Genomic DNA, 25,791 nt, shown 5'->3' with positions numbered 1-25,791 from the left:
CCGTTGTTGAAAGCAGCCTTCAACACAACCCCAAGAACAACCTAAACTCACAAACGTAAAATCCACATTCAGAGTCTATAAGTAAGTGGTCCAACAGTTCTGCCCCAGCACTTGGCATTTCAATGATAGTGAGCGAGTTCGAATCCGAACTACGACTACATTCTTATTTCATTTTACCCATTGATCACACGTTGCTCTCTTAGAAAATTAAGTCTGCTTTCGGTCATATTGCAAAAATGTATACTATGTACTTGCGTCTCCTCAGACAACATGGACCACAATAATATCTTTGCAGGGAATCAAATTAGAACCGATTTCAATGAACCTTTTAAAGCAATACGTGAGATTTCGGTTCCGGAACCGAATCGATACATGTTAAGGAGAAATTGGTTCTTTGCGGTCCCGATCCCATTTATAGTAACTCATTTTCTCTTCCTCACCGGAAGAGAATTCATTTACAGTTCCTTGGCCTTTAACAACGTTGCTTAAAACTAGGTCCAGTTCCGATTAACATATGTGTGCATACAATGGGTTTAAAACAAAAATCTCAAACTCACAATACCAAATATCACAAAAAAGAACAGGGTATAGATTGCAGGTACGATATTTGTGCATCAAATATCGTACTATCTGCTATAACACCGTGTACGTATGTGTACAATGCTTGCATGTAACAATATAGGCTGAAAATCTTCATCTCATTTCCTCCTTCTGTTAGGGATCTGAAGATAAAGCCTTCCATGTTTTGTTCATCTTGTCCAGGTGATTGTGCCAATACCAGAAGTTGAACCCTATGAACGCCAGAGGGAAGATGATGAATGATGATGTATCAAGAATACCCTCTCGACGCAACAAGCTCTTGACGGATTGCACACATCTTCTGTTTTTCCAAAACTGCACCATCCGTCTCTCTCTGTGTTTTGGTAAGTGTTCCTGGAGATAATAAATGTGTTTTAAGAAGTGGATGTTAAACATACATTCAAGTTATTTATGCATTAAAATTTACTTTAACTCGAACCCAAACATTTTGTGGACAATTTCACACATAAAATAGCAAAATCATTGTGGATAATATTACTTTACTTTACTTTACTTTACTTTACATCTTACTTTGATTTGTGTGGCTATACAATGTTTAGAGGACACTGTTATTCCAACACATACGTGTTCCTAACGAGGAATAATGATGCTCCACTTCAGGAGCATATTTCATCGTGTGAGGACCAAAGGAAAGCAACTCCAACGGCGGAGTGGTTGCGTGGTTGCCTTGTAATCAAGGGGTCCCGTGTTCGAAAACCTGTGGAGGCACATAGTGCTTCCGATCCCATTTTAAACTGTAGTTCCAGTCCCAATTAGCCTTACTGTGCATAGAGTGAACTTAAAACAACAACTCAACAAATACAGGAGAGAGAAAATAATGTAGCCTATTTTTAGGAATACGTGACTGCACTTTTCTGCTAAGGATTAGAAGTGAAGATATTTCAATCTGACTACAAATAGTGCTCTTCAAAGAATAGTTTTAAAACAAAATGAAAACCTTATTTTTGGAGTTACGTTCCTCTCGTTCCCATTCGACGATTTTACTGCAAGAGTTGAAGAAGACATCTCCACACGACTGGTTTGACCCGAGAAATCATCTCTATTACCACATGTTGCATTGAAGTGTCATAAGATCGCATGATGTTCAGGGGAATAGCTTAGCAGATAACCTCATGCCCATACAAAGCTAATAATAATAACAAAATTGAACCACATCGAAGAAAATGTTTTATTGATTTGGTTTATTTTACTTCGTATTTGTACCATTTTTGGCTAATCGTGAAGATGAGATGAGTGATGGTATGATGCAATTGACGAAGGGACATTCACAAACAACAACTATACCCAGGCTGGAATTTGAACCCGGGACCCCTGGCGTCGTAGCGCGCTGTGATAACCACTCTGCTACAGAGGTCGAAATGGAACAGCAAAGTGTCGTCGATGAAGCCCAACCATATTAAAATGAATAGAAAGAAAGCAATATATTTTTAACAAAAATAATTGCAAAAAAGATTTACTGCAAAGTAGGAAATTTCAGATCTTAAGTTAAACAAAAATAGAAGAAAGATTATGAGAGCCTTACTAGCTATAAGAAAAGTAGTGATTTTCATGGGAAGAACATACCAATTAACATGAAGAATCTACATTGAAGTTAGGAATGTTGAATGCTCATCTTGCTCGCAAGTTTTATCTTCTTATCTCCTATAACGCTAATTTGAGATCCGCTATCCAAAAGGAACTTGTGCTGAGTACCACAAACTTTACCATTTACATAAATTAAGTCAGCATTTTGAAAAGGGGAAACTGTCAACGTACGACCTACAACATTTGCTGGGCATATGTTTCCTTTATGCACAGTCCCTAGTCGTTTAAATTGTCTCTATTCTGAAAACAGACAGACGAATCATGATTGGGATAATTGCAAATATCACATCTCTGCCCCTCACGCCGGTCACCGGTCGAATCCCGGTCGCCCCGATCACTGGTCGTGCCCTGGCCCCGCGAAAAATTGCGCGAAGAATGAAAGCGGGAATTTCCATTGCGCCACTGGCCGCGATTGGGAGCCTGATAATGTCTGTTCCGGCGATAACCATTTTGTTGGAAATTGTCATTACCACGACCAAAAGAACCTCTGTTATTTCTACAGTTACCTCTGTAGGATTGACCTTCATAATTATTATAACGAGGGAAGTTATTTCGGGTGTCTTTTGTATGCCTGTCCTGCTTATTCTGGGCGTTCACCATTTCATCCATCTTAAGAGATAAACTCTTTTATTGAGCTTCGAGACCTGTCTCCTGAGACGAAGGTCCCGGGGTCGAAGGTCCTGGGTTTGAAGGTACAACGTTGTGTACTCTCAAAGAATCCAGTTCAGCCTGCATGGCGGTGACACGCTTCTCGAGGTCGGGATGGACCTGAGAACGTGGTGTTTCACAAGGTGTCGCCGGCGTGTTGTGAAAGGGGAGCTGTTGCGCACATGGCAGTTTCAGTTCATTTACAGGATAGAACAATGAACCTTTCTGAGCTTCTGACATCAACTCCTGGATTTTTCTCTGATCAAAAACTGAATTTTTTCGAATTGCTTTAAATCACGCAAGAGCTCAGGGACCGAAGCATATTCCTTCTTATAAGTTTCGCGAATGTATTCAGGTTGAAGACCCAAACACAAATGTTTTATTTGTTTACTGATGGGCATGTTCGGATCCATTTTACATAAGAGAAGCAGCTTATCTATTATGTAGTCCGACACTGATTCATCGTCTCGATGTAGCCTATGTTTAATGCGCTCTTCTAATTGCAGCTTGTCTATGGATCCGGTAAACTCTTCAATGATTTTAGATTTAAAGAGATCATACGTAATGGCTTGCTTTCCCATAGTGTGTACCCATGCATGGTGCCATCTTAAGGCTGGCTCATGTAAAAGAGGCGGCAAAACTTGTAGTTTTTTCGGGGTATCCCAATCATTAAGTAGAGCTAAACTCTCTATTATGTCAAAAAATTTAGTGGCATCTTCTCCGGCCGTGCCTTGGAACTGTAAGCCGTCCAACAAAAACGGGTTAATAAAGCCTGTGCATACCATAGTACTGGGCGGGGTTCAAACTGGGGTGCTAACAGGCAAAAATCTAGCCCGGCTACGGGTAAATACAGGGCTACGCCTTATTGGGGTGGAGGACGCAGATGGTTGAGTATTTACAAAACTGGATTCTTCGCCAACCACATTCTCTACCAAAGCTTGTATTCTGTCTAGGGTTGCATCTAATTCGTCACAATAATCTAAACTGAACATTCCACATCATTAACTATCACGTCGTCGCTGTCAAAAATGAAATAATTTTTCGTGCTCACCAATGTAAATTTAGAACAATGAATGCAATTTGTGAGAACATTAAGTGGCCTTAATAGTGCAGAACACGAAGAAGTGAAATGTGAGAAAAAATGAAGTTCGAGTTATTAAAAGGGGTTGCTGTTAAAGTGTGCGACTAGTTTTCCACATTATCATCACTCTCTTGGGTTGGCAAAGAAAAGCCAGTTGCTTTTATTTCAAGATGAAATAAATGAAGGCTGACACCACCATTACGTGGAAAATTAACGGTCTATTCTCATCGCATTTCCGGAAAAGGAAATGGATGAGAGGCCACGTACCTCTACCACGTATTGCGACACACTTTTACTAAGCGTGTGAACCTCGAAAGGTTCGGGGATCGAACCTGGAGCCCTTTAGATGAATGTAATTCTTACCATTGGGGGTTAGCGGTAGTCCGTAAGCTCTCGCTTGGCTGCATCTGCTAACTGCGGGAGGTACCTAAATAAACTTGAATTTACAGAACCCTTTACCTTTATAGAATGGCATCACTCTAGATTTGGGTTACAATAACCTTAAGTCTGCATTGGCAAAGGATGGCATTAGAAAAGCATATTCCCTGTCTCTCTCTAGAAGCGTGGACAGAAGAGTTTCTAAACTAACTCTCACTCGTTTGCTGAAGTTCGCCTCTTAAATTGTCACTCAGCTTCGCTGTACTCCACTTCCAAACAAGTTTCTAGAAGTGCGCAGCCAGCCTGAATCTCCTTCAAAATCAAACTCACTCTCCTCTCTCCAAAACTCAAAACCCCCTTTACTTACTCCCGAACCACTCTCCTGTTCTCTTTCAAACTCCAAGACCAACTGTCACGAGCAAGACGCAACTTGCATCCACCCTGATCAAAACTCCTCCCCTTTTTTCTCTCTCATCCCATTTTCCTCTGCAAATACTGGCGAATTCTTTTCGCTGAGCTGGCGATGAAGTTAACACATTCCTTATATTTCCTGCAAGCCTGCCTAGCTAAACGTAACTCGAATATGAAAATGAGGGATACATAACGTTCTCATCTAAATGAAGGATATAACTGAAGTAATATATTTTATGAACTGGAAGATAGCATAATGAACATTTTGAGCTCATATCGAGCAGTGAATCTAGTGCATGGCATGCGACCTGGAATAATATGACGAGAAAGGTTCAGCAAACTAGACGAGGTTATTGTGTGGAGGAACCAGCGATTCTCGTCCCTCGGTCCCTTCGCTTTCCCGATAAATTGCAATAGCTCACCAACCCACTTTAGTGGCGGCTATTACGGCATAAAAATACTTACGAAAAGCTTGATGCGCGTCAGAGATGAAACAGCGTAGGGGTGTGGCTCCTGGGTCTTCTTCCGCATGAGTGAGCAACGGCTGCTGAACAGAATGACTGCGTACTCCAGAAGGGCTCCCACCACGAACATCATGCAAGCGATGAACCACTGCTCCACGGGCTTCACCTCGAACGAAGGACTCAACTTCTGCCTGTTTAAAAATATATTTAAGAAAACTTTCTACGGGATTCCAAGGCAAATAAGCAGGTGTTAACTGTTAACCCTCGGATCTGACTATTTTTGATGAGCGAGTCGATTTTTTACCTCATATTTACCATATACAAGGGTCTTGTACAAACATAAAATTTATCCCATTTTTAAGGATTTTTTAAAAAGGATTATTTATAAGACACTGTATTTTCAAATTCGTGTATCTCGGGAAAAAGCTACAGAGATGAAACTGGTCACCTTTTGAACATAGATAATCAATATTATCTCGTTAAAAGGCATTTCTAACACTATTCGGTCAAGTATTCGATGTGTTCAATTTTAGAAGTTTTAAATACCGTAACGATCCGTAGTATCTTTTAATTATTATGGACAAGGAACTCCAACTTCCAGTCATTCAACTATCGTTTTCCAATCAGGAAATATTCAGAAACATTACAGGAATGCAGTGTCAGACAGCACTGAAGCTCTTCCTGGTCATCAGCGGTATACGGACGAAATCCAGGAAGAGGCTACAGTCCTGACTGTGCATTTGTTTAGTAAATTGAATTGCAATAAATGTCTGGGAGGCAGAGAGTTCGGGGTCAGTTCTAATTCAGATATTGAGGAGCAAGTTACGATTGAATAGAGAGAGACGAGGAGGTTCTAGGGAGAACGTGTTAACGCTAGTCGCAAGTCAGACTCTACGTACAGTCACATGCATAACCTCTCACAGCAGATCTTCAGTTGGAGTACAGAGACAGATATATCCTTACATTACCTATGCTGATCAAGTCTTTAGGAGTGTGAAACTCAAGTGTCATGTGTTGCCATTCAAGTGTGTATATTTAGTACCTCTAGCGCGTCCTTACATTACCCATGCTGATCCAGTCTTTAGGGGTGTGAAACTCAAGTGTCATGTGTTGCCATTCAAGTGTGTAAATTTAGTACCTCTAGCGCCTTACCACCAATCTCACTACGAGCAGAGAGTGCTATACCATCAAGGATGAATGATGATTAGTGAGCTACATTCCCAAAAGATCGCCCCCCCCATACCTAAGGGTATGAGACGATACTAGAAAATATTTCAAACGTTTTTTACTCATTCCTAGATTTTGAAGTTCCATATTTCTTCCACATCCTATTAGATGCTTTTATTTCATTTAAGGAATATAATGTATTTTGAAATTTCCGTGTAGTCTGCTTTACAGTTAGGAATTGTAAGTTGACGGGGATATGTTCCGTACCACATGCAGCCATTCATTCTGAAACGCTTCTCGCGTTGAAAAAGAATTTACAACATACTTTCGAGTAAATACAACACAACGTCATCCATTTAACTCCTTACTGTATAGCTACTTTCAAAAGAGAGAAATGTGGGAGTTTCATTTGTGCAAGTGTCAAAGAATGACGAAGGACTCAGAATATTCATCCCTCCAAACATCTAACAAAATATCTGCACCCCCAATAATGGACATTTCCACTATGACATTAAAAACGTTTTAAATCCATTCATTTTACGGATAATAACACCAAAATGATATGTGCAAAATATCTCGGCGATATTTGTTTTGGTTCTCGAGAAACACGCCTTCCACATCCTACGTCACTGATTTGAAAACGTCCTCTGTTTGGCCTGACGTCATCACTTAGAAATGCATGCAGGCACGGCTTCTGCTCGTCCCTTAAATTTAGCATGGGCCGTGAAAGCGACAACAAAAAGTAATTTGTTACTGTGTAAAACAAGTATCTTATAACTTCCAGTGCAAAAATGTGTGTACAGTATAGCAGTATTTATTATAATTCAGCCACTCGGTAGAGGGTTTCTCCGTTAGGCTGACAAAGCAATACAGTCAATGGCTGAACACGTGAAGAGTCTTGTTCATTGCCAATACATAGGTTCTGGCTGGCAAAAAAATATTGTTAGAAGAATGCCTTTTCTGGAATTTTCATTCCAGAATTTTTCGTCATAATATTTTCTTTGCAAATTTTAAAACTGCAATACGTTTAGAACACTCGGGTTTACACACCAATTTCTTCAATATAAGAGGTCATATGGCAAAGAAATTTATTCGGAGTTTTTTATTTTCCTGCAGTAAACCACAGTTTTCTTCTTCAGTTAATATATATATATAGCAAATTTATGTATTTATCCTAATTTTACGTCGCTTTTCCATCACTTTTTTTAACCGTAACGATGAGAACGAATGGTTAATTTAGCATGTATCTTCTGTAACGTTTCTCTCACATTCCTTGCCAATTTTGAAAGACTACAAGCAGTATTTGAAGTCGGGGTGCAAGATACCCGCCCCCCTTCCACCACCACCAACCAGCACAATCTAAGTATCACCCAACCTGGCCACGAGATGAGGCTTTGGTCTGTCCCGTCTTGTTTCGAATACATTCGCTTGTTCCGTCTTCTTTTATGAGATGAGACGGGAAATGTTTCGTCTCATGAACAACACTAACGTTAACATTAGAAGCATCCCCTAGCAATCCTAAAAGTCTCGAGCAAACATCCCCCCACCCAGCAATTTCCACTTCAATGAAAGGACATTCACAAAGGAACATTCATGCCCAGGTTGAGAGTCAAACCTGGAACATGCGACTTCCTCAGATAAATAACGAATTTTGTGTATAATAATTAGAACGCCAGTTCATTCGTGGTAATTCTGAATCTGCGGTTTGGTTTGCATATATAAGCAGGATAATATCCAGTTTTCGAGGGCTCGTAGCGTCGAAAAGACGGGTCAAACAAACAAACAAAAAACAAACAAAATCATTAAAATAAGTTTTTGTCTTTATAATCTGCATGCACTGTGAAAGTTTACACGATAAGCCTTTGCATACGTTGTTAGTTCTACATTTTTTGAGGCTTGAGACGAGAACGAGAATTGCCCTCCGAAACCGAGACGAATGTTTATTAATCGAGACGAGACTGTCAACGAGACATTTACAAATAAACACCAGACAGACATTTACAACTCTCACCGAGAATGAGACCCAGACTGCCTTCTCGTGTCGTCTCGACAGGATTAGGATCCTTAGTGGTGAGGTTGTGAACCAACGAATTAACGCTTTCGGGGTAACGAGATGAGGCGGCTATTTGGCAGTACAAAATTCAAAATATATCGTAACATTTCAGTATGTGATACAATGTTATACACATTATTTCCTTGTAATAATTATGCATAAACAAAGCATTGAAATGTACTGTGCAAGTGATGTAATCTTCTCAGCGTATTTTCTCATATCTACACAAAAATATTTGCGCAACAGAAATGAAATACAAACTGAAATTGCTTTATGGAAAGAAAGTAAAATAGGCTTTATAAATAAAGTGAAGCATATGAAAAAATTTAATACCGCACTTTTGTCATTCATATTTTGCACTACATAAATTATGCTAAATTTAAGTTTAAAAAATAGTTTTAAAAACTTGGTCAGTAACTAATTTTTCAAACAATATTTGAACACAGACGCAGCTGAACCTTTTCATTTATCTTGCACGTGAGCAGCAGGGATATTTAATAGAAGTATGATTATTACAAAGCATAGCTTTCCCTTCCACTATCGCTCCTTCTTCCATTATTTAAGTCGGTACAGATCTGTAAAACTGCTGCACACGTTGGCTCTCCGTGGTTACCCCCAGTAAACTGAACGCTCGAATAGCAGACGACGAATGAGCTCTCTAAGTAGTGACGTATCAACATGGCGGGACGTGTTATGAGCTCAACACTAGCCTCCTAACTTTCGAAGTCTCATTTTTTGCCTTAAACTGAACGCAGGGAAACTCGAGAACTTGCAGGGCTCATTTTTCCAGGGTGTAGTTTTTAAAAATGCTGTAAAAAGAAATGAGTGGAAATGTCCATTTCTCCACACATCCCATAACCACCGCTTGAAATTTTACGATATTCCCCTAAACTTTTGCAACAGATTCTTTTATTCTAATTCTGACCCCGGTTTTAACTCTCCACAATTCTAGCAACATTATCACACCCCTAGCATGGAAATTCTGATAACATCATGCTCCTTCTTACTTATTATTTTCCTGGAGAATTCTTGCAAAACCTTCGGGGCATTTACTTCGAAAGATATATGTATTTTAAAATATCGTGTCTCGTAAATAAGCGATGTTTTTTTTAAAAAATCGACTTGCAGCGGATTTAACAAAAAGGAATCGACACCCGATCACAAAAATTGACCAAAATCTGACAGTTCGACGTGTAATCACTCTTGTTTCAGGTGTTTTTTGATACAATAAATTCAAAATCTTACTTTTCTACGCATTTGATACATCGCAACTATGTGTTGCTTCATGTGTAATGCAGTTAGGTGTTTCCTTACGTACACCGCCGGACCCTATGGTCGCGCTGCGACGCCAAGGGTCTCGGGTTCGAACCCCGCTCGGGCTAGGTTGTTTGTGAATGTCCATTCATCAATTTCATCACTCATCCCCATCTTGTGCCAAGAGGCACAAAACGCGAAGTAAAATAAACTAAATCAATCAATCAATCAACCTTACGTACACCAGGTTGGATTCAGGAAAGTCTACAAAATGGACTCTACGTATGGGGCAAAATGGCTTTGTAAACTGTTGCAGAATAAAAAATAGCGATAAGAAATTCAGTCAACATCACACACACGCACACACACGCATATACGCGCGTTTGGGTGTTGGAAGTCTATACTTATACTTTATATTACTTTACTACTACTAAACAACAAAACTAACTCTCTTACTCTCACTACACACTAAACCACTAACATAATAAAACATTAAAAAAATATTTAAGAAAAGAAAAACATAAAAAACCTCTTCCAGTATGTTTCATCATCAATGAAAATCGTTGAAAGTCTAGTTGTATCAATTGTATTAATTATATGAATTGTATTATTTGTACAATCAACATCGTTGTTCTGGATCTCCGAACAACGCTGTAGCCTACATACATGTAATGTTCATTTGAAAAAAATAAAGAAATAGAGGAGAAGGAAGCCGTAGGCAGGAAAAATTTTCGAGGGGGTTCACTCATAATTGTTCCCATTCCCATTGGCGTCTCAAGAAATTTGAATAATAGAAATAATAATAATATTTTTTTTTAAAATTTCATAAACTAATTAATTCCAAACATTATTATTATTATTTTTATTGATCCTTATATTCTTGAGGAGACATTTCTACTCTATCCATCAGAAGTGTGAATATGCAGCACAAGTGTTTTTATTTATTTATTTAACGTTTCATGCAGTGTATACTGAAATGCACACTTATTAGCTATATTTTGTTATTAAATTTTAGGTACCTCAAGTAAGAGCTTTAAAAATAAGAGAGAAATTTTAGTCATAAAGTTTATGTTGTTTGACCATTTACATAAAACTTAACTTTTGGAATTTTGAAAACTGTGGAACCAGTTATTCTTTGGATTATGGTAAACATTACCTTGTGCCTGTGTATAACCTCAATTTTTCGATCTAACGCCGTTTTGCTTTGGTTATTCTGTTAAAATACTAACTAACTGGACTTTATTTCCGTTATTAACAATAAAACATTCTGCTATTTTGTAACTTGCTTTAAACGATGTCAATTCGGAGGATGGAAGGGGGTTTCTGTAAGCCAGTTCGATCCCACTTTCCGACGCTCATATTGTTCATATACTTACCAAACAGCATTACATACAACCACTATTTCGACCGCTGCGTGAAGGATAATGAACGTAACGCGCTACGAAGCTGGATATTCTATGTTTGAACTCTTGCAAAGGCGGAATTTAAAAGTTAGGACGGGAATTTTGGGACAGTCACAAGCGAACTTTCAGTCTGATCCAGGAAAAGCACTGGAAAGAGGACAGCAGATGTGAAAATGAAGGGGTTGCGGGTGGACTGCGATTCTGAGAATTAAATCAGTTTCCCTCAAATTTCTGAATTCAAAAGAATTGTCTCCCTGTTGTATTCTTGTGAAACCGTGAATATTTTTTTGAAAATGTGTTACACATTTTGGTTCCTGAACTTACATTAATCCAACATGGCAGAAGTTTGGGGGGGGAGGTTGAACCCCAAACCCCCCTCTAAATACGGCCATGAGACGGGGGAATCGAAATTCAACGGATATGACGTCCTGGTGTAAATCAGGTACCAGGACAACAAGCACATAGCTCTGAATGTATGATGATGGACGCTGGGCTACTTTCGGAGGTTCCCCTGTCTAGTTTATTAATCTATTGTTGGAAGTCTATTTGGCGTCGCTACAGAGGGAGGATGATAAATTTACAGTTGTAACCAATGCTCCATTGTTGCTACTCTGTAGGTGGTTACCATAGATACCTTGTACTTGTAATAAACAAGCTACTGCGAAAGAAAATGATGTCTGGAAATATTTACGAGGACGCAATATTTCTGTAAAACCTGAATTTCCAGTCAAGAACTTATAACAAACTTCCAATCTATTGTGTTGGTGAAGCCCTCATGTTATTTGGCTAATATGATATGAGTGGTTACCGTGGTGGAAGAGGAGCAGAAACTGCCTGGATCTCAAATTCGGCGCCTATGTATGTTAACATCGTATTTCGAAAGTGCTGAGTGCACAATTGGGAATGAATTGGAAATCACATCTCAAGGTCAGTGTTAGTTCACTTACCGGAGGGAGTTGAACATTGTGACGAGAGTGAGGAGAGTGGTCATCATCAGCGTCACCCTCCCTGGAACCATCTCTGGGTTTATAATAAAGCTGCACCAGGACAGGGCAACCAGGAGTCCACTGGGGAAGTACGTCATCAGCAAGTGGGGGGAGAGATCCCGGTACAGGTACACGGTGAGGTAGAGTCGTTTAATGTAATAATCTGAAAGTAAATATGTGTAGATAGGAGCATTATCTAGAAAAAATCTAAAAAAAAATATTTTCTATATATATTGTAGAAAAATATTACATGAATAGCAAATCCAATTGACCTTCAAACTTACACAGGCATTACGTAAAAAATATATTGTTGTAAGCCCGTTTTCCTGGGCTCTGAGAGGTCACAGGGAAGTTTCATTTAAACATTTAGGTAGAGCTTAATAATATCTGATGGCTGAACCTGCTCCGTAGGAGGGTAGAGATATGGAAAGTTGGTGTAAAAGGTTATTCACGCTTGTTCATACCTGGTAGATGTGTGTGATGTCTTGTCCTAATGCTTCTCGCAGACCGAATCGTGACAGTTCCAAGGTTCTATCCAGCGATCCTCAGATCACCAAGCCAAGCGATCCCTTGCGCCTTGTAGCATGCTAGGCAGCGGTAACTCCGTGTTCCATCGTCGTAGTTAGCAGTGTAACGTGTTGTAATCGGACTAGTTCTCCATGTAGCGTCGATGAGTGTCAGAATCAAAAGAGAGCGAGCTCCGGGTAGGAGCTTGCTTTTATCATTCTAGGCGTCGAAAGGTTGTTAAACCTTTCAAACGCGGTAGATCCTGTTTAGATCCACGCGTTTGCCTTTCCAGTTCCTGGTTTTTACGGAAGTTACAAGCTAGCGCATTCTTGAGATCGCTCGCTGGTCGGACAAGTTCAGGAAATGAACAAGTGTGAATATTAACATGACGAGGTTTTCTCGGTCTAATAGTCTCCATATCTCTACATTCCCCTTGTTGAAATAATCGAACCATTCTGTGATGGTCGACTACTTCGTCCGGAGTAGGTTATATTTAAAAATTATGATTTATTAACATATCAAACTCGTAGAAAACCAATACAGTAAATCACTAGAAGAATCGCATCACCATAAAAAAAAATTGAAATCACCAGAATAGTCATATCATATCGTGGCACCAAACACCGTTGAGAAGAAAAATATAAAAACACGTAGAATAATAAAAAAAATGAAAACTGTAGGTTATAGCCTCTTATAAACTCAAAAAGTACGAGCACAATAACTAAGTCTTGAGGCATGGAGAAAAATAATTACATAAGTGTCACACTGAACTAGTTTTGATTGAGTGATGACAGCACAATAAAAAAAAACAACAACACATGTCAGCACAGTGTGAGGAAACGCCGGGAACCGCAAGCGGTTGTTTTTTTTTTTTTTTTCTGTTTGCTGAGTTCAAAGTACACTCGGCGGAACATACACGATGCTGGGCGGAGCCTTGAGGGATGTTACCTATGGCAACTCTGTAAACTGCATGCCGCCATAGGCTGGACGTGCTGTGCAGCTGACGATAATTAAAAAAAAAACACAAAAGAAAGAGACGTATCTCTAATCCAATATGGGTAGTACCCATGGGCACTAACTTTGGCACTGTAAATGACATATGTTCGTATTAATTGCGTGTGCCTTACGGGACTTGAAGTAGCTGAGCACCGGAACACTTGTAGCCGATGTAAGATAACAATAAGTATCATGTGTCGTCAGTAAACAAGTGCAGGATGCACGGAGTGGGCGTGGCCTGTCGATGAAGATCGCCGTGACGTCAGCGAAGTTGAGTCTGGAAGTCAAATTTGCGATGGCGCTTTGGGTCAAGAGACGTCCTGGGTAAAGCGCTCCACATCTGGGTCGCGGCGTGGGAGATGGAAAAATCAGCCATGGGGTCCAGACGGGAACGGGTCCTTTGGTGCTGGAATTTCACAAGATCGTTGTTGGTCTCTGCGATGAGCCTAGGTCTGTCGCTCGATGGTACAAGCCGGTGGTCGTCATGGGTCCGGTAGCATCCGTGGCGATGAGAAAATGAAACAAGCGCAAAAAGGGAAAAATTAGGAAAAAGCAAAAGGTAGTGGAGCAGGGTTACAATAAATGATGACGGGTTATAAAATCGATTGAAAAGGGACTTTCAGTTAAAACTGGTGAATTATTTGGGGGGGGAGGGGAGGTAATATCTAATTTGAATGACGGCGAAGGGGCGTTATTACTTATATGATGTAGAGTTTTGAAGGGGGCCTGTTTATGATTAACAGGTTTACCTGAAGAAAAGTTCGCCGGGGCAACAGGGGGGGGGGGAATAGGTGGAATAATTCCATGTTGTAAGGAAAGTTCGCCGGGGCGCAACGGGGGGGGGGGGAAGTTAGAATATTCGGCTTAGCCGGGAATGAAATGAGAAAAGAAAGGAGAATTCAGCGATAATAGAACGAACTAAGTGATTACGAGACATTTCCTTCTGTAATATGTGTAGATGTCGTTTATAAAAGCAATTGCAAGAATTTTACGTGTCTTGTGGACAAAGGTTTAAGCGCCTTCGATTCGCTGCTAATAAAAAAAAAATTGAAAAAGAAGTGAAAAAGAGTAAGTAATATGTTTGTGTAAAAGTTCATTGAAAAATAGAGGAGGTTGTAATTTCATGGGATATGAGCTATACCATGTTGTATGCTATCAATATTGGAACTATAATATTAAAGGAGAGAGTGGGAACATTTGCCTATATGTATTATATGCTTTATTAACATATTTAGTGCATTGCAGCTTTCAAAGAAGCAGTTCGTGTTACACCTAAGCGTAAATAAAAAAAATTGCTATGGCCAAAAAGCCAATTGTTCAAGCAAGTTCTACGCAGTTCATTTGTTCTTTAAATCATTGATCTTGTTCTATCTTAGTTCATTCGTTCTTTATTTCTGTGTACTTTTTTCTTCATTTGAGCGTATATGTACCAGCAAATGGGGGAAAAAAAAAAAAAAAAATATTTGCTAGTTAGAATCATAAACACACTAAGTACTTATTAGTCAAATCAGCTAAGTGATATGTTCTGACTATTACTATGCGTTGAATCGCAAATTATAAAATAACATTAAAATATCTGTAAAAAAAATTAATTATTAGGCAAGAGATGTATTATAAATGTTCCGACGATTGAGATAGCATTCTGTAATCCTGATCTTGTTAAAAATAAAAATGACCATGTTGTATTAAAAATAAAAATGAGTTCGTTCTAACGCAGAAATGCAGTGCGAGCACTGGAAGTGGAAAGAGGGGGGAGGGGAGTCGATGAGCGTGAGAAAATGCTGAATCAGGGAATGCTAGCATGTACGCAACGAGGAGCGAGGAGGCTAAAGTAGGTGACAACGGAGTGGCGTGTTAATGAATGTTAGTGGGGTTATCATGGCACTAGTCGTAGCGGGCTTTGAGTCTAGAAATAGTAATAGTGTCAGATTTCTCCTTGTTTCTGCCGTCGATGTAAGTAACTTCGTAGGAATTCTCGTTAACTTTGCGAAGAATAATTCCTTTGTACTTATAAGAGGACGCAAAGGCTTTTGACACGCCTGGAGTTGGAGTGGCATCTAGAATCCATACATGTTGTCCTGGTGAGTACTGTATTTTCCTAGAAGTGCTGTCTACGTACTTTTTCTGCTGTTCGTAACGCTTATTCAAGTTGTCATGTGCTGTCTTACGTATGGAGGTCAGGAGTTCAAGTCTCTGTGCGTTCGTCTGGGAAACATTGTCGGGGTTCGAAGGAAGGACTGCGTCAGCTAAGATCCTTGGGTTGTAGCCAAATAAAGTAAAATACGGGCTCTGGAGGGATCCAGAATGGATTGTAACGTTGTGGCTGAACGCTGCGCTAGCTAAATAGTCACACCACGAAGCTTTCTTTTCTAACACAAAGACTCTCATAACCTTCTTTAAGTAACTAAATGAACTTTCAACTAATCCATTCGTGAAATGGGCACAAGTATCTACATATTTTAGTTGTACGCCTGTAATATTAGCTAACTCTCGTAAGAGTAAACTTGAATTGGGTGTTGAACGATCTAAATAGATCGTCTCTGGGATGCCATGAACTAAAAAGACTTTCTCAACTAGGGCTGTTGCTATGTTTTGTGCATCGTGATTAGCCAAAGGAGCTGTAATTACATACCTTGTACAACTATCGACTACTGATAGGAAATATTTGTATTTGTGCGTTTTTGAAGAGACTAAAGGACCACATACGTCAATATGAATTCGTTGGAAAGGAATTTGGGCTGGTTGAAATGTTTGCAGCGTATGCGGTTTAGAACCTTGTGGTTTCTTTGAAATCTGACAAGGGATGCAATGTCGAACCTTATCGTACACAAATTTCTTCATATTAGGGAAAAAGTAGCGCATAAGCATTAAATTATATGTCTTTTGTGCACCTTGGTGACTTCCGTTCATTTTGTGTGCATGAATAAGGTCGAAAACTTGATTTCTTACTGCATGAGGAATACAAAGTCTATCCCTATTACCAGTTTTGATTTTATTAGTCCTATATAAGACTCCATTTTTGAGTACATAAGAATACGAAAGCTTTTCTAGTTTAGGGTCACTAGCTTTATCTTTGTTTTCTAATACATCAATAATGTCTCTGAAATAGGGGTCTTTACGTTGTTCTGAACTAATATCAAAATCTGCTGCTTGTGCATGAAATACTTGATGAAAAAATAAGTCATCATCATCATCATCATCTTTCTTGTCATGATTAGTCTTGTCAAGCGGTAAACTTGCACGGGAGAGTGCATCCGCAAGTTCATTTTTACTAGCGCTGACATGCCTTATTTCGAAATCAAAATTCTGAAAATAAAGGGCTCTTCTTCCTAAAATAGAACTATGGTGTTTAGTTGAACGAAGATAAGATAAGGCTTTATTGTCTGTGAGAACCACAAAATGTTGATTCATAAGAAAAAATTTGAAAGTTTTCAAAACATAATATGCACCTGCAATTTCGAGTGAAAATGTGTCAGCTCTTTTCTCTGTGTCTGTTAAGGCTCGTGAACAATAGGCACATGGATGTAAATTTCCTTCTTCATCAGGCTGTAACAAGGCTCCTCCAATGCCAATTCCGCTCGCATCAATGTATACATATGAGGGGCGTTTAGGGTCATAAGGGCGGAGGATAGGGGCGGACGTAATCATTTCTTTCAGTGTTTCGAAGCTCTTCTGGTGTTCATCAGTCCATTGAAACTTAACATTCTTTTTAAGAAGCTTAAATAAACATTCTGTTGGTCCTGCAAAACCTTGCACAAATCGTCGAATGAAATTGACAAGTCCTAGAAAACTACGAAGCTTGCGTTTGGTGGTAGGGGTGGGATATTCCAAAATAGCTTTAAGAATGTGTTCTGAAATCTTAACTCCCTTTTGAGATACCAAGTTACCAAGGACTTTAACTTCGGTAAAAGCTAGCCTACACTTAGAGGGTGATAACTTAAGGGATGCTGTTCGTAACTTTTGAAACACTCTGTCCAGTATGTTAAGCATGTGGGGGAGATTTGAACTGTAAATAATAATATCATCAGTGTAAACAGAAAGTTCTGAACTGTCTATTCCGCTAAGGACAAGTTCGCTTACGCGGTTCATTACACCGGGCGATGTTTTCAATCCCTGGCATAACCTAGCATACCTAAAACTACCCAGATTGTTAATAGAAAAGGCGGTAATGTCCTTAGAACGCTCTGTTAATGATACCTGAAAGAATGCACTGGTCATATCTAGAATTGAGTAATATTTCTTTCCAGCCATCTCTGTCATGATGGTTTTTATGTCTGGGGATTGTAAGGAAATCGGAGCTATTACCTCATTAAGCGCGCGCAAATCAGAAATAAAACGGTAGGTCCCATTGGGTTTCTTAACTAATAAGACTGGGTGTCGATAGGGACTCCCTTCACAGCGCTCTATAACACCTTGGTCTAGTAATTTCTGAACTTCCTGTTTCATGGGTTCTCGGTAATGAAAAGGAATAGGGTAGGTTTTGGCATACACTGGGGTGTCATCTGTCAGTTTGATATCATATTCCAAAACATTGGTTTTAGTTAATTTATCCCCTGGCCAGAGAAAAATATCTGCATACGTGTATGCGAGCTTTAGGATTTTTTCTCTTTCTTCTCGGGGAATATCGGGGTTAACTGTGAGGAGGGAGGGGTCAAATTTCTTTTGACTTTCACTAAGTTGTTGCTTTACTGTAGTATTTTCATTACAAGAGTATGAAAATGCAATATCTTCACTTTTATGTTCCCAAACGGAAGTAACGTCAGTTAAAATTTCACATGTCGATATTTCGCCTAATATTGTGTCACTTTCCAAAGTGATTGTGGTTTCCGTAGGGTTGTGTATGTGAATGACAGGTGACTGCGGGTTTACTGCAGCATTGGGAAGAACTACTGGATGCTGGCTCATAAGGGAAGCAGATGGTGTAAAAAGTACAGGCTTATGGGTATTAGGTGTTGTAGTGGTAATGTTCAAATTGATATAAGTCTTGGATCGTGGACTTAACTGAACTGTGTTTGAAAGGGTAGCTTTTCCCTCATACACATTTGCATTTTCAATTTGGGTAAATATGTCATGGGACAGTTGGTGAGTCTTGTATTTTGATCTTAAAATACTATAATTAGGAGTACGTCCTAAATGACAAAGAGTTATTGTGTTGTCTTTCAACGACATTTCGCACCTCTGCGTTCGTAAAAAGTCATTTCCTAAAAGGGGAGGGACGTTAGTTGAATCTACTATTCTAAATGGGTGCGAATATTTACGCTTTCCAATTATGATAGGAAGAACTACAATTTCAGACACACTCAGTTTCGATCCGGACACACCTTGGATTGTGGATTGTACCTTGTATGTTTTTCTTTCAGTAGGGAGAAGGTGGGAAGGATAAATTGAGATTTGGGAACCCACGTCAATAAGTAAATCTACATGTTTTCCTTGTATGCTACTATTAATAAAGTATAGGCCATTTCTCTCAATTATAGGAACTTTATCTAATCTGCTATTATCTTCGATTTCGTCCCTGCAAGTCGAAGACGATTTTAGTTTAAATCACTGTCTCGTTGTGGCTTGTAAAAGCAGTTGTCGCTCTCGTGATTATAACGACCACAAAACTTGCAGGCTGAGGTATTTGCATCGTCGCGATTAGCCTGATCTCGACGTTGAAACCTCTTGTTACCATTACTTCTGAACTGGCCTCTTGAGTTCGATCGAAAGTTACCTCTGTGATTAGCTCTAGAATTATTATTATTTCTGTAGGAAGAGGACTTATTATTCCCCTTGTTGAAACCTCTGTTATGTGCGTTTTGATTAGCCGTCTTCGCAAATTCCAGCACATTTGAGCAAAGATTGAAGAGAGACCCTGCGTTCATCTGTTCGGTTGAGTGCAGAGCTAAGGTCGAGAGTTGTGACGAAAGTTTGTTTATTTCGTCACCAGAGGCGGCATTTTGAGCGTGTTCTACAGCGGCTATGGATGGTGTCGCCGCGCAGCGGACATTATCAGAATTCGGTATATGATACATTCCTTGATACACTGTGTGGGAATTATTTATGAGAGCCGGATTGGACTGTGGACTTTGGACTTGATGTGTTAATGGTGGGAGAGAAAGAGATGGACATTGGTTGTATGGTACAAAGCGCTGAGTCAAGGTGTGAGAATTACTGGGGAGGGGGGAATAGACCTGTGCATGCGAACAGCTGTGAAGTGGTGACGGGGTGAATGTCTGGGGTAAGCTTGCCTGTGCAATTGCCTGATCTATTTCCAATTTCTCTTCCAACATACGTGAATTAATTAATGACTGCTGGCGTTCGAAATTCTGTAGGTGGGTAATTAATTCTTCTGTTCTAGCAAAATGTTTGTTGGTTAAACAGCCAATGTATTTGGCTCGCAGTCCCGTGATGATGTAAGAGAGAGTTTGTTCTTCAGTGGCGTTCGGGAAGTATTGCTGGACTAATGCCTTTTTAGCAATAACATAGGTATGGATCGGTTCACTAATCATCTGTTTCTTTTGGAGAATTATCTGTACAGGATCTGCTGAAAGGTATGATCCCTTAAATAGCGTACTTAGCTCGTCTTTGATATGGGTGTATGTCAAGTCTACAAAATTGGGTCGTTTCTGTATGTCATGAAAATAAGTTAAAGCGGTGTCCGTCAAAAATAAAGGTAACATTTCTTTACGCTTAGCTTCCGACCATCCTGCGGCGTGTGCTACGTTTTGAAACTTGAGGAAAAATGAGTCAATGTCCTTAGGGTCATTTCCGCTAAATGGTGCCGGGTACAATGCAGTTGGGATTGGGGTGGCCATGTTAGTTGTGGAAATTTGTACAGTTACGTTACCAGAATTATTAACAGTGTTAGAGGAAGTTGAAACGGGAGCCGGGGTACTCGCTAAGGGTTGGGGTTGGTTTTTTTTTTGGGTGTTTGTAGTCCAAGGACAAATTGAGGGTAATTTCTATTAGCAGACCTTAACCGTGTTAGTGGAGGGGAGGGAATTGGGGATAAAGGTCGTGAATTTATTGGATTTGCCGTGATTGCAGTTGCTAACTCTATGATTTGGTCGAGGGAGGAATCTAGGTGTTCGTGCAACGCTATCTGTGACGTATTCATAAACGAAGGTTCGTCGTGCTGACCAAAGAACAAATGAAAGTATGGGTATACAGTTATTTATGTCATTAATATATCGCTGGTCAAATAAGTATAAGCAAGTGTTCTCATTCCTGTGTGAATGATGCTTGAATACATGTTATGCAGAAGAACTAGATTTTGTTGAAAAAGGGGGGGGGGCTCGGCATAAAAGAAAAAGAGGGGTTGTTGTCCATAGGGTAATACACATAATTGTCACTGGGTCTGACGCATCTTAAGCGTACTGTGGGAGTATGAGTTGGACTTACTAAACATTTACTTTAAAAATGCTCCCAAAGTGGGAGGGAGGGGGGGAGAGAATAATTTAATGTAAAGCAATTCGTACAGGAGGGTACTTTAATTGCAAAAAGGGCCTGAAGCACCTCCACCATGTTGTAAGCCCGTTTTCCTGGGCTCTGAGAGGTCACAGGGAAGTTTCATTTAAACATTTAGGTAGAGCTTAATAATATCTGATGGCTGAACCTGCTCCGTAGGAGGGTAGAGATATGGAAAGTTGGTGTAAAAGGTTATTCACGCTTGTTCATACCTGGTAGATGTGTGTGATGTCTTGTCCTAATGCTTCTCGCAGACCGAATCGTGACAGTTCCAAGGTTCTATCCAGCGATCCTCAGATCACCAAGCCAAGCGATCCCTTGCGCCTTGTAGCATGCTAGGCAGCGGTAACTCCGTGTTCCATCGTCGTAGTTAGCAGTGTAACGTGTTGTAATCGGACTAGTTCTCCATGTAGCGTCGATGAGTGTCAGAATCAAAAGAGAGCGAGCTCCGGGTAGGAGCTTGCTTTTATCATTCTAGGCGTCGAAAGGTTGTTAAACCTTTCAAACGCGGTAGATCCTGTTTAGATCCACGCGTTTGCCTTTCCAGTTCCTGGTTTTTACGGAAGTTACAAGCTAGCGCATTCTTGAGATCGCTCGCTGGTCGGACAAGTTCAGGAAATGAACAAGTGTGAATATTAACATGACGAGGTTTTCTCGGTCTAATAGTCTCCATATCTCTACAATATGTAGGATATCTGAGGCAAACAATCATACTGACGTCATTCAAAAAGTATGTGTACGATATCTCGATTCACAAGATCAAGCATAAGATTTCTGAGGCAAAACATCATGTTGTGGCAAAACATCATGCAGGTATCATTCAAAAACTAAGTGTTTAGGATTCCTTGAGACAAAGAAATCATACCAGCATCTTTCAAAAAATTTGTGTAAAATTTGAGGGGTACTTAGTCATGTAGACAACGTGCAAAATGCACACATAGGATTTCTGGGGCAAAACATCATACAGGAGTCATTAAAAAATTATCTCTACTACACAACTGCGCCAAGTGTTATTTTCCAAAGTTTTGTAGGTTTTAAATCAGTCATCCTGAAAGAATTTAAAGGATTTCAATCATATGTAATCCGAGATTAGTTATTATTACTCTATTACGTTAGCTCTAAATTTGGTACAGTTATTGTGGTTAGAATAGTGACGCGCATTGAGAAAGGTTTTATTAGAAAAGAAGTATAACTGAAGTTATGTCACACACAATCACACACGTGTGTGTATGTGAGTGTACTTACAGTGGCCGGCCATTGTAAATGACTCATATATTCGTGTTCTTCTCCTCGGGATAGATGTATGGGTGACCCTTTCTCGAGATACCCAATGGCGACCTTAAAGTAAAAAGGTTCTATCTGCCAAGTCGTAATATTCTCAGGAGAGCTAGTTAAAGATTTGACTATGTGCACAGGGAAAACTAATTATTCCAACAAGTTGTGCCTCGGGCATTTGTATAGTGATCCCTCCCTCTCTAATATATACAGGAAAATTAATGAAAAATATTACTAATGTTCAGGTATTGCAACGACGAATTTGCAGTTAGAACGTTTTTAATCCAAAAGTAACGTTTCAGATGAGAGTTAAAAGGTTATCCCTTAAATATTCAAACTTTTTGCAAAAGAAAGAAAGGTGAGAAATTAGTTATATTCTAGTTATTCTATATTCTGCATGAACTATGTACATGTTAAAATTAAAAAAGATGTAAAACGTGCTCCAGAGTACAAAATAGTACAAATTTTTTCATCCAATACTATAAACCAATTACGTAAGAGTGTGAAGATTGGATTTTTAAATAATGATTAATAGAAAGTATTGACATGTGAGTCAGTTGCAAAAAGTAACCATGTTGTAAATAGTGTTGCAGTATATAATCCCAGTGGATTGACAACAAGACTGTAAACAAATGAAAAAAAAAGTATCTTATATATTTCTCTTCAGCACCGTAGCAAAGTACGGGTAACGTTGGTCCACAGCTGGCATCCACTTCATCATACAAGTGAGATCTGACACTTTTTCTTTACTTAATTGCTTCCTCTCTACGTTGGAGGTTCCAATAGATGGATACGTAGGAGATGAATGTTGTGCCATTTGTCTGGTAGTCACAAAGACCGGAAACAAAGCAGATAGAATTTTTTACCCCAACTTAAAACTTCATTTGCAGATAGTACTTTTTTACCTCGTTGATTTCTTCGAAACTAATAGACTTGGAAGCATGATCTTTACGGAGTACAAAGAATGTAAACCAATGGCCTCGTTAAGGTCACAAACTCATTTTCGCACAAAAGTGCAGATAGAACCTATTTACTTTAAGGTCGCGCAATGTCAACCTCACTTGCACGTAGCACACACTGGACTGTATTTTGACGAATCCAAATATGAATTATTTGGCAGAAATAGGCGAACCTTTATGCGTCGAAAGGTCGGCGAGAGAATGAAAGAAGAGTGTCTTGTTCCCACGGTGAAACATGGGTGGAAGTGTAATGGTGTGGGGATGTTTTTCCGGATACCAGATGGGGAACATTGGTAAAAGAAGGGTATTATCAGATATTGGTGCACCATGCCATGCTGGTCGTCGTCTTGTTGGAAATGTTTTTTTTTTTCAACAAGATAATGATCCCAAACATACATCCAAATTGTGCACGCGGTATTTGGAACGCAAGGCAACAGAAGAGGCATTAGTTCTCATGACGTGGCCACCACAGTCTGCTGATCTTTCACCAATTGAACTGCTATGGGACCAAATCGATAGGGACATCAGGAAGAAGTTACCCAGCAACACTCAACAGCTATGGGAATTCATCAACGATTCCTGGCATAACATTCAACCATCCTATCTGGAAAAACTATTGGAGCGCATGCCACGTGTTTGCGCTGCTGTCATTAAGGCCCATGGCGCACATATTGATGAAAGCAAAATATGAGGTGACATTAGTATGTATAGTGGATGTACCTATGTTTATACATTGCCAAGAAGATTCTTACATCTGTTTCTTGTACATCAATTACGAAATACATTCATTTCTACTATTTTTAGCACTTTTTCCTGGTGGTCAAACTTTTTGTTGGTAGTGTAAAATTAATACAAAAGAGTTGGATATCCCCCCCCCAATTTAATGATCAGTCCCCCCTAAATAAAATTCCCGGCATAATCTAAGATTTCACGCCGATATTCAAGAGTTTTATTTTCCTCCATCCCAACGTTTATTCCACCAACACTAGAAAATCCACGTGTCAATTTAACGCGTAATACGTAAGAGTTAGGCATTGCCCCCGACTCCCCACCGACAATACATACATATTACCCGTTACAATTCCCTTGGCAGTCAACAAATTACTATTTACACAGCAGCAATGGTTTGTTTATAACGCAATTCAACTTGTCTACTGTTCCACTATTCATGTCAAATATCCATCAGAAAAAATCACCCCCCAAAAAAAGAAATTGGTGGACGCTACGCGAGTCCCCAAACCCACGTGAGGGTACCCCTCCCCTGCCTCTAAACAATTCCTTTTCTTCTTCTAAAGGATAAAATATGGTGCATCTAAAGTGCAAACATTTTTACATTTATTTTAAAAAATATATATAAATGTTGAATTCTTCATTGTTTTAAGACACCTCCCACCCAATTTAAATGGCGCAGTCTGGGCCATAATCTTTTCCTGTGGGCACCCCTGCACTCTTACCTTCCGTGTGGTTGTGGTTCCGTTTCAACACAAAATCTTTAAACGCGGTCTGCTGTCCATTCTGCTTTTAAAGTGCTCATGTTATCTGACTTCAGTCTACAGATTAAATGTTATCGAACCACACTCACCTTTCGTGGGGTTGCTCGAGTGTGTTTTGAATCTCAGTCTGAAGCTCGGGAGCTTCATGTCTGTGGATCCCCACGAACCATCCTTCAGCTTCAGTCCACCTATTGAGGCCCACGTCAAGTTCAGGTACTTGTCAGGCGCATCTGGAAAAATGAATTTATCTCTTTATACCCTGAATTATGATATAAAATATGTAGAGGCGTGAATATATTTTTTTATGCCACTAGTTACTTCAAATTATTTTGTTCATAATTTAATTACAAAATTAATTTTTTGTACATAGAAGTACCGCCAGGCCACTATGCATTTTCATTTATCGTAATAACACAATTTGTACTCCCATACATGATTGTAATTTTGCTCACTGTTAAATTAAATTTTCATTCAGATTTTTCAAAATCTGATAGAAATACCTCGAAAATAGGTCATATGTCTGTGTCACACAATGTTTTGTTTCTCATTGTTCTAGAAAACAAAATGAAGAACCATTGATTGTGTTTTTTTGTAACATTTACATTGACATGCTTTATATGTAGGGGGAAGTCTTATAGTACCGGACGCCCTAAGTTTATTGGCGGAGTATGAGTAGGCGGAATGTAAGTTGAAAATTAGAGTATGGTACCGTATCAATCCATAAGATTGTATGTTTATTTTATTAAGTCTCTCTGAACGCTTCATGTTGACCAGGGCATTCACTTGTTTTTCTCAGCTGTCTCAAGCCCCTTAGGCATGTTTACAATGCATTGTGTTGTGCCATGCAAACCTCCTGAGCATTCAGGAACAGGTAACACTTCTGGTTTTAGAATCAGCGGTTTGCATGGTAGCAATTATGATAATCACACGATTCGTCGATTCGGCATCGAGGAAGAGCTCGATGGCCAGGGAATATAGAGGTGAGACAAGCTGGGAGGTGACTGGACTTTGGGCATTGAGTTGGTAGAGAGAGGTGGTCAGCAAGGCAGGAGGTCGATAGTGGAAGCACGCTTTGGTCAGCAT

At 39.6% G+C, this 25,791-nt stretch overlaps 1 protein-coding gene across 1 annotated transcript in view; it reads right to left on the bottom strand.

Moving 5' to 3' along the window:
* Nucleotides 1-2,811: 2,811 nt before the first annotated feature.
* LOC145992360 (glycine receptor subunit alpha-2-like) overlaps nucleotides 2,812-25,791 on the bottom strand; it is a 41,049-nt gene continuing 18,069 nt past the window's right edge. The window contains exons 3-6 of the mRNA XM_083128742.1: nucleotides 24,798-24,938; nucleotides 11,991-12,192; nucleotides 5,168-5,357; nucleotides 2,812-3,003 (exon numbers count right to left, since the gene is read on the bottom strand). Of these exons, the coding sequence (XP_082984868.1) occupies nucleotides 2,812-3,003; nucleotides 5,168-5,357; nucleotides 11,991-12,192; nucleotides 24,798-24,938 (725 nt within the window). The remainder of the gene's footprint in view (nucleotides 3,004-5,167; nucleotides 5,358-11,990; nucleotides 12,193-24,797; nucleotides 24,939-25,791) is intronic.

Source organism: Lepisma saccharinum, chromosome 9 (genome assembly GCF_977018435.1).
Source record: "Lepisma saccharinum chromosome 9, izLepSacc3.1, whole genome shotgun sequence".
In the NCBI taxonomy this organism is placed as follows: domain Eukaryota; kingdom Metazoa; phylum Arthropoda; class Insecta; order Zygentoma; family Lepismatidae; genus Lepisma; species Lepisma saccharinum.
This window is presented reverse-complemented; position numbering and strand designations above follow the sequence as displayed.